The sequence below is a fragment of the Gracilinanus agilis genome, chromosome 3 (assembly GCF_016433145.1).
Source record: "Gracilinanus agilis isolate LMUSP501 chromosome 3, AgileGrace, whole genome shotgun sequence".
Taxonomy (NCBI): domain Eukaryota; kingdom Metazoa; phylum Chordata; class Mammalia; order Didelphimorphia; family Didelphidae; genus Gracilinanus; species Gracilinanus agilis.
This window is the reverse complement of record NC_058132.1, coordinates 57214643-57229279: the sequence shown is the minus strand read 5'-3', so window position 1 is coordinate 57229279 and position 14637 is coordinate 57214643. Positions and strand designations below refer to the sequence as shown.

Genomic DNA, 14637 nt, shown 5'->3' with positions numbered 1-14637 from the left:
AGAGAGAGACAGACAGACAGACAGACAGACAGACAGACAGACAGACAGACAGACAGGGTAGCCATAGAAATTCTTGTTCCTTCCAGCTTAGACTTTTCCTTCCCTATTCCATTGTTGCTATATGTTGACTTAGTGTGCTACCTAGGAGCCCTATCTTCACCCCTCCCTGCATCTTAATATTTCCAAGTGTCATTTAAAGATAAAGGTGCTAAATTTTGTGGTGATGAAAGTTGAGGTGGAGATTAACCACTTTTATTCCTTCACCCAACAAGGCATCCCCAGCCCTTGAGATTTCCCTTGATATAATCCTAGTCCTTTTTTTTATCTCCACCCCCCCCCCCCAGTTCCTGTGACAAAATGTCCGGGATGATTTATGGATTATATTCATTTTAACTCTTAATTCAGTTCTTTGTATACCCAAATTCAATGAACAAAAACCTACATTAATATATGAAAGACTCCCACCATTATCTGTGTGGTCTTTATCTTTCCAAATCTCAGTGGGGGAATGGGAAAAAAGATATATACTAGGGAACATTTATACTTATTTCCCTTAAAAACCTTCATGTAATGCACTTCAAGGACAAGAAGATAGTAGGGTAAATATAGTGAGGCTATCTTGTTCCATAGTCAGGAAAAAAAGGTACGCTTTTGGAAAGCAACAGAGAGGGTCACTGAAAAGGAAAGTGGGCCACCTGATGCCTGGGGCCCTCAGAAGAAAAAAGTATCAGAGAAATGCCATATCAACCCCATTTATTACCAAACTCCTCCTCTCCGTAATACTAGTTCAAGGTAAGAGTTTTTTTGAGAGACAGATTTCTCCTAGATCCTTCCTTGTATAAGCCCTAGTCACAGAAGTAGCTGAGAGATAAGGGGGCCCTGTTACCACTCTGAGGAGTGCATCATAGAGAAATTGATGCAGTTTTGGCATCCCTGGTTGAACTCAGAATGTAGTATTCCATAGAAAAAAATGGAATTTAGAAGGCTGTTCAGAATATAATTAAGGTATTTTATGAATTAAATACTCTTTCAAGGAGCCAGCTGGGAACCTAACCACTATGTCTAAGCTCATATGGCTAGAAGAATGTATAGAGCAGAGAGATTTAAAACCAACAAAATTCTGAAAAGCACCTTGTGAGTATGTCAGGGGCTGACTGTACATACAGCTCAAGGCAAAATTGTTCCCTTCATCTTGATCCTTACAACTCTTTGCACCTTCCCCACATATGTATTTCCTACAATAGATAGCATAGTGATCCTTGACCCTAAGTCATTTGTGACTCGACATAGGGACTCACGGCACATAATAAGTGACTAATGCAAGATTGTTAACTGTTCTTTGTTGCTGCATACAACAATGACTTCTTAAATGTCCCACAAAATCTGCCATGATTTTAAGCTCCTTGGCATCTTCTGGGCTCATTGAACCTGGGTGTTAGGTCCTAATGGAGACTTACAGTAGATCCTTCTACAGAAGGATACACTTAAGTTTTCAAACCTAGAATATGCAGCTTTAAACCTCTAGTGTATAATAGATACCTGGAACGAAATAAATACTTGTTTCAGTCCATGGATTTGGCAATCAATAATTTGTGGAAGCAAGACATATATGTAGTAAAAGAAACAGAAACATCGAAAAGACATACATTTAGAGCTTGCAGTAGGACTTATCAAGGCTTTGAATAAAGTGAGGGCTCCTACATCATCTACTCTATTTGAAGTAGTATTTTAGTTGTTAAAGTATTTCTTAACAAAATTATTTATATTCTGGAGTGACATACTTGGGATATATTGCATTTCAGAAGAGTAGTTCTACATTAGCTCCAGAACAGCAGGTGAAATTAGAAGATGTTCTCCCACTGGCCTTCACTCGACTTTGTGAACCAAAAGAAGCTTCCTACAGCCTGATCAGGAAATACGTGTCTCAGTATTATCCAAAACTTAAGGTGGATATCAGGTATGGACACATAGTATAAACTTGAATATATACTCTAAAATGTTTGAATTTGAAAGTGTCTTTCTCTTGCATCTTTCTAAGTTTGGAGGCTGGTCAGGGCAGTGGTAATGTCAGATGTTAGAACTAGTACTCTTTTAGATACACAGTGGTCAAAACTTCCTCATGGGTTGTCCCTTTTCCCTTTCTTCCTGTGCTGTTTCTCTGACATCCAAACCTCTAGCATCACATTTATAGTCAAATGGGATTTGTAGAGATCTTATTTTACAGCTGAGCAGAAAGACTCAGAGAAAGAACTTAACCAAATAGGCAGCATATAGTCAGTTAATGACAGAACTGAAATTGGAATATTAGACTTCCAGACCAGTGTAATTTCTACTAGACCATTGTTTACAACTTCTAGTATATAAAATGATAGAATTTATTTATTCCACTTGTTCAGTATTGCAATATTACAGAACCATGGTCAGGAACTTTAACTTTGAATGTTTTCTGTACTTTAAAATTTTTGTAGCATTCATCTGCCTTCACATATAAATTACATAATATCTGTGTATTTTTGAAACCTGTGATGTAAAATTATGGGTACATTCTTATAGTAGTTAACTATAAGTCAAAAGATACTGCTTGCAAATATTTTGATTTCCATTGGGTTTGTCTCCCATGCCCGGTTTCAAGTTTGATCTTACATATATAAATGTATTTGAGTTTGCAATCACTTGAATTTCTCTATGGAGCTGAAGTTTAAGTCATATTTCATAGTTAATTATGTTGTTCTGCATAATAGCTTAATTAATTAGGTGAACATAGATCTTCACTCTGAAGTATGAAATATTACATGTTATTAAAATAGAATTCATAAGATTTGCCCTGAACATTTTTATAGAAGGATACTATTCAGAGTATAAAACAATGCTTAATCTGGTACCAGTTCTTGTTTTATAACAAATCAAGATGCTAAAATTTTAATCCAGAAGCAAAATTTTCAGAACATGTTGAATTATTTTCAAAGTACCAAATTTGAGTTGATAAAATAACTCATTTGTACTTAACACATGGAATCGTAGAGCCATGAAATTGTGGATCTATACTGTGAACCTTATTGAAAACAGCACTTTGTGTCTGCAAAGAAACTCAGGGGAAGACCTATAGTGTGACAAACACCTAAACATAGAAATTTATCCTGCTTGTGAGTCCCTTTATTACATGGTTACTTGTAGCTCTTAGTTATACACAGTGACTTCCCAGCAGTTTTCTATGTGATTTTATAGGGCTTGAACAAAGACGATCCTGACTTTAGCTTGTTGTGTATGTTGGAATCATAAAAAAATGATTGAGCTGAAAGGAACCTCAGACGTCTAATTCAGCTTTCTCATTTATAGGCAAGGAAACAAAAGCTCATAGAGGCTATAGGATTGAGCCAAGGTGGAGATTAGGGACCTAAACCCAGTCCCTTTCACTCCTTATGTGATCTTCTTTCCTTTACATTGTTCTTTAAGGGCATCTTTCTGGCTCATGTTGTAGAATATGTACTGCCTTAGTGTAACAGTAATTATTTCCATTGTAATTTTCTAGATTACTTGTCAATATATAGAAGACAATAAATCCAAAAGCCTTTTATCAGTTTATTATATTCCTTGACCTTTCTGTATTATTTAACTATTGTTGATTATCCTGTCCTTGAAACTTCTGGGCTTTTATGAAACTATACAACTAGGGGCAGCTAAGTACTATAGTAGATAGAGTGCTGGACCTGGAATATTTTAGTGAAAATCAACAGGAGAATCAATCATCAATCACTTATTAAGCTCCTACTATGTACCAAGTACTGTCCTAGGAGAAACAAACCATATTCTTATGCAAGGGTACTTCCTGTTGCTTAAATAGGAGGAGGAAACAGAAGAATCCAGGAAAGGTCAAAAGCCTAGCATTGAGGAATTCTATATAGTAGTGGTGATATGGAACTCCAGTTATCCAGGCATCTACTATAATTCTTTACTTAAAGCAGAGCATCTAATTCTTGGATAATTTTATCCTTCAAAAGATCCTGAAATAGACTTTTATTTCCATAATGAATATTAATGCAAAAATTTTCAATAAAATACCAGGAAGGAGATTACAGCAATATATCAATCACAAAGGTCATACATATACTGTAACCAAATAGATTTTTACCAAGGATATAAGACTGGTTCAGTATTGGGAAAATTATAATCATAATTGTCCATGTCAATAACAAAAAATCATGTGATTATATAAAGATATACAGAAAAAGCCTTTGACAAAATACAACACTGATTCCTTTTGAAAAACACTAGAGGGCAGCAATGGGGCACAATGGATAGAGCAACAGGCCTGGAGCTAGGAAGACCTGCATTCAAATCCTGCCACAGATACTTTTTTAGTTGTGTGACCTTAGGCAAGTTATCTAACCCTATTTACCTCTAAGTGGTAAATACTTACTAAGAGGTAAGTGACCTTACCTCTAAAATGATCTGGGGATGGAAATGGCAAACCCTTCCAGTATCTTTGCCCAGAAAACTCCAAATGGAGTCATAAAAAGTCAGACCTGACTGAAAAATAACAACAGCCTCCTGACTAGGGGCAGCTAAGTGGTTCAGTGGCTTAAAAAGCCAGTCCTAGAGATAGAAGGTCCTGGGTTCAAATCTGTCCTCAGATACTTCTAATTGTGTGACCCTGTGCAAGTTACCTAGCCCCAATTACTTACCTTTTTCTTTGAAACAGTATCAATTTCAAAACAAAAGGTAAGGGTTTATTAAAAATAAAATAACACTAGAAAGCATAGGAATAAATGGAGCTTTTCTTAAAATAATGAGTAATCTCTGTCAGAAGAGACAAGAACAAACATCAATAATGGGTATAAACTAGAAGCCTTTCTGATGTCAGGTCCATTGTCATCATTACAATTCAATATTGTACTAGAAATGCTAGCTATAGCAATAACAAAAGAAAATTAAGGAATAAACATAGATAACTAGAAAACAAGTCTTTTTTTTTTTCAGATGATATGATGATATACTTGAAAAACCCTAGAGAGTCAACCAAAAAAAACTAGTCAAGACAATTAAGTGTTAACAAAGTTGCAGAATATACAATAAATAAGGAAAATAACAAAGACTGAAGGAGATGTTGAAAAATAAGTACCTTAATGCACTGTTGGTGGAGTTGTGAACTGCCCCAAACATTCAGGAGAACTATTTAGAACTTTGCCCAAAGGGCTATAAAATCATAACCTTTGACCCAGCAACACTACTTGGTCCATATCCCAAAGATCAAAGAAAAAGGAAAAGGAACCCAAACTTGATCATTGTCATAGTCTGATGGTTTGTTGGTTTGTTTGTTTTAAGATAAATGAATGATGGAATTCATTTGGAAATCTATGTATGTTCCAAATTGCAGCAGAAAAAGGGTGATGAATTGCCTCATATATTTTGCTTCAGGGATTGTTACAAGACATATGTTACAGGGTACCCATAAATGGCTATTTGTCCAGTCCTGTTTTGAGAAAATATGACATATGAGTTCCGAGCTAAAGGGACCTTAGAAAACTGCTTCTACCAATTTGTCGAGTTGATTATATGTTGTTATACAGTATATGATTATACCTGTTTTTATTTCCCTCTCAGACCTCAACTGTTAAAGAATGCACTGCAGAGAGCTGTAGAGAAAGGCCAGTTAGAGCAGATCACAGGCAAAGGAGCTTCTGGAACATTCCAGGTCAGAAGCCAAATGTTCATTTTTAGAACTTGTTTGGCTTAATCCTTTTTTTCTTCATCCACTTTTATATGAAATTTTTTTTTATCTCCATTTCTGAAATATGGTATGCATATATTTTTCTTTAGTAAGATACCTTAACTGTTGCTAAACTTTTCTCTTTGTTGTTATCCTTACAGGGTTTATAGGGTTATTTATTGTTTTCACTAGTACACAGCTTCTTCATTTTTCAGATTTCTAAAGGAAAGTATTCTCTGATATAAAAAGGATTTAATTCATTTCATCCATGAAAATGTAGTACGTATTCTTTCAAAAGCAGCCTATATGGAGTTCATTTAGTGCTATTGCACAATAGTTGAGCCTCCAATCACATGAGAGTTTTGAGTTAACTAATATACCTATTGGGGTAGTTATACTTAGGCCTGAGGAATTGTCGACTATTTATGCTTTGAATTATATATAAATTTGGCACATGGGAGAAGGAATAACTGAGAGTATCCATAAGAGGGTTTGGGGGATTTAAAGTAGTTTAGATTCTTGGTGGTTGGAAAGCAAAAGTCCCTAATGCGACATTTTAATTTAAAACATATCTGTGCTAATGCAGGAACTCCGACCCACCTGGTGCAGAGGAGTCTTGTCTTGACCTGCTTTGGGAGAGTGTTGTCTTGATGCTTTTCTCTTCCTCCTTGGAAAACAGCTGAAGAGATCAGGGGAGAAACCCCTGCTTGGTGGAAGTCTGATGGAAGATGCTATCCTGTCCGCTATTGCTGCCATGAACGAGCCGAAGACCTGTTCAACAACCGCTCTGAAGAAATATGTCTTGGAGAACCACCCAGGGACCAATTCTAATTTCCAAGGTAAGACTAGGTGTGCAAACAGAAAGGGCAGGGAAGCTCCTGTGTTTATCCAAGGTCTTTGCCATCAGTTCTAGCAGAGACACACCACAGGCTGTAGAAAGAGATGATACTGTCCTTGGAAATGCAAGGTAATCGGGACTTAGTGGTCATTCAGCAACACATATTTTCTACATACCAAGTGTGCATTGTGTGTTACAATAAGCACTGGGTTCAGGAGGGATGGTGGTATTGGTACCCAGGATAAAAACATTATAGCAGAATATGAGGAAATGGAGTGCTATGCAGTCAGATGAGGAAGGACCACTCACCTCTAATGAGGAAAAACCAAGTTCATGAGTGGACATCCCTAGTTGTGCATAGAAAGGACTCAGGGTTGCCAGACCTCATTTCAGAGCCCAGCTCTGCTACTTCTTCCTGAGGGACCTCAAACAAATCACTACAACCTGACTGGGCACCCCTACTCTGTAAAGTGAAAGACTAAACAAAAGGGTCTTTGAAAGTTCCTCCCAGCTCCATATTTATTATCCATAAAAGGAAAAAGATGAGTTAACTACGTGAAGAATTTTCTATTCTCAAGCTCAGTCTGTGCTATTTCTGAATGTTAATTTAATAATAGCTAGCACTTATAAAGCGCTTCAAAGTTTGCAGAGCACTTTACATGTTATCTCATTTGATCCTCACAACAACCCTGAAAGGGATGTGCTGTTATTCCCATTTTATAGAGGAAGAATTTGGGAGACAGATTAAGAGATTTGCCCAGGCCCACACAGCTAGCAAGTCTCAAGGAAGATCTTCCTGAATTTATTGTAAAGGTCATTCTAAGATTACTTTAATTTCAACTTGAAACTGAGCAAGCAAATTAGGAGAAAAATATGAAACTAGTAAACTAAATAACCCTAAGAAAATTACTGAGTGAACCAAAGCAATTTAAAATTTCAAGAGAGAAAATGTGAGTGAAATGAAATTATGAAATGTGCCATTTACTTTATTATTTGAGGGTATGCTTTCTCAAATTTTTGTTTTTCCACTTTGAATGCTATTTCAAAAGTGTTTTTCTTTTCAATAAAGTATTTCTTGCAAGAGGAGGGAATTGTTCATGTGTCATCTTGTACAAAATATCTCTCTGTGGTGATTATGCTATACTCTTTCTGCCTACTTTGTGAGTTGAAAGAAGATTAATTTAATTTTTTAAGAAATGAAGGGTTTACTAATTTGACAGTAAAGCTTTGAATCCAGAATTTTAGTGCACATTCTTAGTTTTTATCCAAATCCCCATTAAAAACAATAATAAAAACTTGCCATGCCCCATGAGATCATTGCATAATGCCTACCTTCTTGGAGGCATTCAATTCTTGATTTTAGAAGACTGGAAAGTATTGGAATAAATTTCAGGATCCCCTCAAACTATTCTTCACCTTTGCTGTAACTCAAGATAACACATCCTTTGTTGAGTGACTGTGAAATTAATTCCTTAAGCCAGTTTTGGAAATTATTTCATGAGATCCTTGAGATGTTGCTAGAATGCAGACATCTGAACTTTCACCAAAGCATGTACCCCAGTTATTTGCCAGAATATCCCATTCTCCTAGAATAGGGATTCTTAATTTGAGATTTATGGATTGATTTCAGTGGATATGTGAATGAGAAAAAAGGATGCCTTTATTTCATGAAGTAAGTCTTTTTTTATAATCCTGAGTCTTTTATTTTATGTATTTAAAAAACAAGCCAGGCAGCCAAAAAGGACCATCTCACACACACACACACACACACATACACAGAATTAAGAACCCTTAACCTATAGGCACCCATTTATTTTATAATTTAGAGCAGTGATGGGCAAACTACGGCCTACGGGCCAGATGTGACCCCTGAAATGTTCTATCTGGCCCTGTGACATTATTCCTAATTTGACAAATACACTGAGTAGGATACAGTACAGTGAAACTTTAAAAGAGTTGCCTTAGAAACAGACTGACAGATGAATATTTCCTTTCCTTTGGCCCCCTCTTTAAAAAGTTTGCCCAGGGGGCAGCTGGGTAGCTCAGTGGATTGAGAACCAGGCCTAGAGACGGGAGGTCCTGGGTTCAAATCTGGCCTCAGCCCCTTCTCAGCTGTGTGACCCTGGGCAAGTCACTTGGCCCCCATTACCTACCCTTACCACTCTTCTGCCTTGGAGCCAAGGTTTAAAAAAAAAAAAAAAGTTTGCCCATCACTGATTTAGAGTATTGGTTAATAGATTTTTGTTTTTCATTCTCAGTGCATCTACTGAAAAGAACCCTACAAAAATGCGAAAAGAATGGATGGATGGAACAAATCTCTGGGAAAGGGTTCAGTGGCACCTTCCAGCTTTGTTTTCCATATTACCCCAGGTAAAGAGAGATTTTTACAGATAACATGACCCATCATACAACACAATTGAATTCATGGAATCATAGACTTCTTGCGAAGGATGAGAGCTTAGAAATCATCTGGGGCTGGGCTAACTTAGGCTATCCTTTGCATCTTGCAGACTAAGAGGTCTGTAAGACTAGAGAGGTCATATCCTGAGAGGTCTCATAGGCAGGACCCAAATATTTCCCTCTAAATTCTTGATAGTCCCTGCTCTCAAATCCATTGGTAGTTATGCTGTTCCATTTCCCCCCCCCCCCCAAAAAAAGCCTTACCTTCTGTCTTAGAATCAGTACTAGTTATTGATTGGTTCTAAGGCAAAAGAGTGGTAAGGGTGGGCAATGGGGATTAAGTGACTTGCCCAGGGTCACACAGCTGGGAAGTGTCTGAGGTCATATTTGAACCCAGGACCTCCCATCTCCAGGCCTGACTCTCAATCCACTGAGCAACCCAACTGCCCCCTGCTGTTCCTTTTTTATCAGACTAATAATTCAGTTTTGGCATCTGATGTTGCAAATCCCAACTTTCATTCTTTGAATCATCTAGCATGGGGAGCTGGAGAGATTTAGCATCATATGCTCCCAAATGCTTAACCTTTTTAATTTAAGTGTGTGTTGATCATTTGTATTTAACGAGTGAAATGTTCTTAATGTAAATTTCAGTCTTGGATATTGTGGTATTATTTATAGGCTTATTCATCAAGGTGACAGATTATTTTTATATTTTATTATATATTTATATACTATTACTACACTTGGATTATTATTATTGTAGACAGAGAAAAGTGGAAAATCTGAGCTTTAATTTTGGACAGCCTTTGTAAAATATTAAAATACTCATTGTTGGGGGGGGGGTTCAAGTTCTGACCTGCTTTGTTTGAATTTTTGGAGGCGTGACACTTTCTTTTTAAGGTTGGAATTGTAAGGGAGATGCATAGGGAAAATTGGAGCATGGAGTCCTAGCGGCTTATGTATATTTATTAAAGAAGGGATGCATATGTGTGTGTTTGTGTATACATGCTATCCTCATCATTTGTAGTCATCTAGGGGTCTAGGTTATTTTTTTTTTCTTTTCCCATCCACTATTTAAACTAGCACTGTTTTGGCTGACCCGAAAAGGACTTTTATTTTAACCTGAGTTTATTTCACAGCCCAGGAGTGCTCTTTCCAGAGAAACAGCAAGGCGAAGAGTCTGAGGATTCTGAGGATGATGATTCAGAAGAGGAAGATGAGGAAGATTCATCTGAGGAAGAAGAATCTGAAGAAGATGAACCACCACCTAAGAAAAGGTGAAATTTGAAATTACCTAAGAGCAATAGAGACTGAAGGACAAATTATAAGTCATAGAATAACTAAATGTTGGAGCTAATGGAACTCTAGAAATCAGGTAATTCATCCACTCCATTTTACATAAGAAGAAAATGAGGCCCAAGGGATTCTTAGGAGAATAAATTTAGAATTAGAGGGGTGAAATAGGATATTTCTACCTCTTTCTTTTAATAGAAGAGGCAACTGACACTCAGAGAGCTTAAGTTCCTTGCTGAAGGTAACAGTTCATGACAGGAATTCCTTTTACATCACTGGTTGTTGCTTCTTTTAATAATACATTTAAAAAAATTTTTTTTTCTTTGAGCCATCTTTCCTAGTTGTCACATTAAATCAATGAATTGCTAAAATTCTTGAACCAAATTCTGTTCTTTTTTTTTCAGATTTTGCTTTGCCTGGCTACGTTGGCAAAGAAGAGTCATCAAAATATTTGCTATTGCTAATAAATTCTTAATTGCAGAACCTTACAGATTATAAAATTGTAGCATTTAGAGTTAGACAGGATCTTAGAGATCCTTAGAGTCCATCTCCTCATTTTACACAGAAAGACACTAAGGTGAAGTTACTCACTAGCAGGTGGCAGAGTTGGAAATAGAACTAGCCAGCTTGTAGACTGTAAATTTTCAGGACAGAGACTACTTTACATTTTGTATGTCTAGGATCTAGCACAGTACCTTGCACATACTGAGGCACTTAACAAATCTTTATTGAATTGAATAGTGACATAACTCAGGCTTGTCCCTCATTTTCCACTCTGCGCACTTTTCTCTGCCACCCATCTACCAAGAAAGTATTTTAACAACTGGAAAATGTGTTCATTTGAGCTTTCTTTTGGGCCACATTTCTATTTTACCAAATAAAAATTTACTGGCAAAATTGGAGCTAGGCATAGACTCGAACAATATCTTAATTTTCTACCATTTTAGTTAGTTAACTATACAATTCCATGTTGGGAACCCAGCACCCATGAGTTTCTAACTTTATTGTGACTTTTTTGGGCAAAAACAGCAGACTCTTTGTTATCTAGAAAATTGCAGTACCAAGGGCAGCTGGGTAGCTCAGTGGCTGGAGAGCCAAGCCTAGAGACGAGGTCCCGGGTTCAAATTTGACCTCAGACATTTCCCAGCTGTGTAAGTCTGGGCAAGTCATTTAACCCCCATTGCCTAGCCCTTACCACTCTTCTGCCTTGGAACCAATATACAGTATTGATTCTAAAATGGAAGGTGAGGATTTAAAAAAAAAAAATAAAGTAAGAAAATGGCAGTACCTATGTGCTCAGCTCTTTCCTTTTACTTTCCTTCTTAACAGATTGCAGAAGAAAGCCCCAGCTAAATCTCGAGGAAAGGCCACCTCAGCAAAACAAAGAGAGTCCAAACCGAAGCCCAAAACCCCCACTGCCCAGCGGGGAAAAGCAAGACCCCCACCCAAGAAAGCCCCACCCAAGGCCAAAACCCCTGCCAAGAAAACCAAACCAGCTCCACCAGCCATCAAGAAGCCTGGTAGCATCTCTTCCAAGAAGCCAGCAGCAAGTGGAAGGAAGGATGGGAAATCTTCCACCAAGGGAAAATCCAGGAAATCTCTCAGAGCAAAGAAGTGAAATTTGACAGGCAAATCGGTACCACAATGAAATTTCAAACCTTATTTCTTTTTCTTAAGGTCATTGTGCATTTGTTTTAGTTTTGATGCTTTTAAAATTACATTTTTTTTTCTTTAAAGAGCATGGGGAGGGAAGTTAAAATAAACCAATTTAGTAATTTGTTAGCTTTAGGTACTATTCTCAGTACCTGACCCTCCACTCAAGTCATTTTAGTTTCTGCAACAATTCAGAACTTTTCTACACCATGTAATCTAGGCTTGTTCTTTTATTCGTTTCCTGCTCCTACCCCCTTTTTTTTCCTCTTTTAAGTGCTCTGCTTAGACTTTATTGTTTGGTTTTCTTTTAAACAATTGCAAAGAAGATTTTTATATTTCTAGAAAGCCTCAGGAACAGAACAGTGTGACATCAGGTACTTGAAGTAAAGGGGAAAGCAGTATGAGACTTCTACCTTCAGGGTCTTCTGTGTTATAACTGTAGAGCTTTCTTTTATTTAAGAAACACACTCCATCAACTCTTCCACAAAAACAGGATTCTTTTAGCTTTTGAGAAATAGTCACGATTGTTATGATCCCATTGAAATCTAAAAAGGTGAGGAACCTATAGGCCTCCTGTCAGAAAAAAGCTTCCTAATCTAACTAGTCCAGTCCAGTCTCTCCATACAAGCACAATTCTCACAAAACTTGGTTTTTTAGTTAAATGGCCTTACAGACCTTTATTATTGCTGTGATTGCTCATATCATCTATCTGTTCCTGAAAAACACAGTATATAAAAATCTTCTTAATCAAATGTTTAAATATATTTTTTAAGACTAAGAGCCTGAGTTGTCACTTCTTGTTTGCTGTTTTAAAAGGAAATGTTGGAGAGTTATGTGGTCGCTAATGTAGAGATTTAAGTGGGAAAACATGCAGTTTGCTAAAATAAATGAAACTAGATTCCAGACCCATCTCATCCCCTCTTCTCATCCCCTCTTCCTTTCCTTGGCACCTTTGATGTCATTTGGGTGGCTTCCTCTCTTGAGATTTTAAGTAAATGAAGCCTGACTACCTAACTTTTTTTCTTTGTTTTTTGTTTTGGTATTGTGAGGTTGTGTTAAATATTACTAAGCTTTCTATCTGAGAAATTTCCATTTCTGATTCTTAATTTAACTTCCCTGTGGCACTTAAAATTTTTATTGTCTTAAGATATTCAATGTACATCTTCTGGCCCTTTGAGTACTGCCAGAGGCTAAACCTGTTTGTTTCCTATTCATTCCACGTGCAGTCTGTTTTCTGGGATCCTTTCTGTAGCCTCCATTTGGCTAGGGAATGGACTTGAGAAGATTAGCTTGATTTAGATTCATACTCGTGTGATCCCATCATGAATTTATTGGAATTTGTGTTGCATGTAAGGCAATCTTTCCTGTTGTAAATCTTCCTTTTTTATGTACATATATTTTGAAAGGTATGAATAAACATGAAATTTAAAAAACTGTTGTTCTGTAGCTTATGTTTAAAAGGTGTTGGTTTATCCCTAGAAGTAGCAAAACAAACCCTTACTTTGAAATCTTTTATTTCTTGAGATATTAAGCCATTTGACCTGTTAACCCTTTTTTTTTTTTTTTTAATACAAGTTCCAGGTTGGTTGTTGTCGTAGAACCACTGAACGTTGGAAAGGACCTGCAGAAGAAATCCCTTTATTTCTTGCCTTCTCCAGCCTTTGCTTGAAGATCTCCAGGGAGAGGGAGTCCATGGCCTCCTGAAGAGGCCTGTTCCCACTTGGGTTTGCTCTGTAGATTAGTTAGTTTCACTTGCTATTCTACCTCATTTGTTCTGGTTCTGCTCTGTGGTACCAAACAGAACCAATTTGTTCTTTCTAGAGACCTACCCCCAATAGTGCTTGAATCATCTAAACATAAAGATAGTGGTTCTTCCCATGGTAGGGATAATTGTGGTCTCTTTGTTTCAATAACTGACAGTATCAAAGGACAGCACATGCAGTATATTCCTCTTAAAGCATACTTAGATTGATATGAAGTAAATTTTTCTCCCCCTATGGAGTTACTCTGGGAATGCTAATATTACATTTCTAGAGTGCTTTATTTATAAACAGCCCTGAAAGGTCAACAGTCTTAAATACTATCATCATTTTGAAGATAGAGAAAGGGAGGCAGAGAGAGGCCCATAGTTCACTCCTCTGGCTCTAAAGGTTGGGAAAGCTTCTGACTCCCAAGTGACTTCCTTTGATTACTTCTTAATCATCTTTCCTTTTGTATTCTGTAAGAAAGGAATCATTATTATAGATAGCTAGGTGGCTTAGTAGAAAAAGTGCTTGAGCCTGGAAGGCAGGAAGCCCAGAGTTCAAATCTGACCTCAGATACTAATTGTCCCTGGACAAGTCAGTTCACCTCTGCCTTAGTTTACTCATCTGCAAAATAAGATAATGATGGCACCCTATATCCCAAGGTTGTTGTAAGGATCAAATAATGAAAAAATTGTAAAGCACCAAGCACAAAGTAAGCACTATGTAAATGTGTTCACTATTATGATTTCTTATGTGTTCTTTATGAGCAAGCAATGACTTTATACCCAACAAGAAACTCAAGAGGTATCTAACACTATGCTAAGTGCCAGTGATACAAAGAAAGGCAAAAGACACTCCCTGCCCTCAGGGAGCTCCCAGTCTAATGGCAGAGATAACTAGACAGCTAGGTATAAAGGAAAAAAAACCAACAACAATTTGTTGAAGACCCCAGAGGGGAAGGACACTAACATTACACAGATTATGAAAGACTTCTAGGATGT

At 37.1% G+C, this 14637-nt stretch overlaps 1 protein-coding gene across 6 annotated transcripts in view; it reads left to right on the top strand.

Moving 5' to 3' along the window:
- The window catches only part of HP1BP3 (heterochromatin protein 1 binding protein 3), a 39540-nt gene extending 27198 nt beyond the window's left edge, over positions 1-12342 (top strand). For all 6 annotated transcript variants that reach the window (XM_044667826.1, XM_044667827.1, XM_044667824.1 and 3 more), the window contains 6 exons: positions 1803-1957; positions 5602-5692; positions 6387-6546; positions 8804-8915; positions 10085-10222; positions 11568-12342. In XM_044667826.1, the coding sequence (XP_044523761.1) occupies positions 1803-1957; positions 5602-5692; positions 6387-6546; positions 8804-8915; positions 10085-10222; positions 11568-11856 (945 nt within the window). In that variant the 3' untranslated portion in view covers positions 11857-12342. The remainder of the gene's footprint in view (positions 1-1802; positions 1958-5601; positions 5693-6386; positions 6547-8803; positions 8916-10084; positions 10223-11567) is intronic.
- The last annotated feature ends 2295 nt before the right edge of the window (positions 12343-14637 follow it).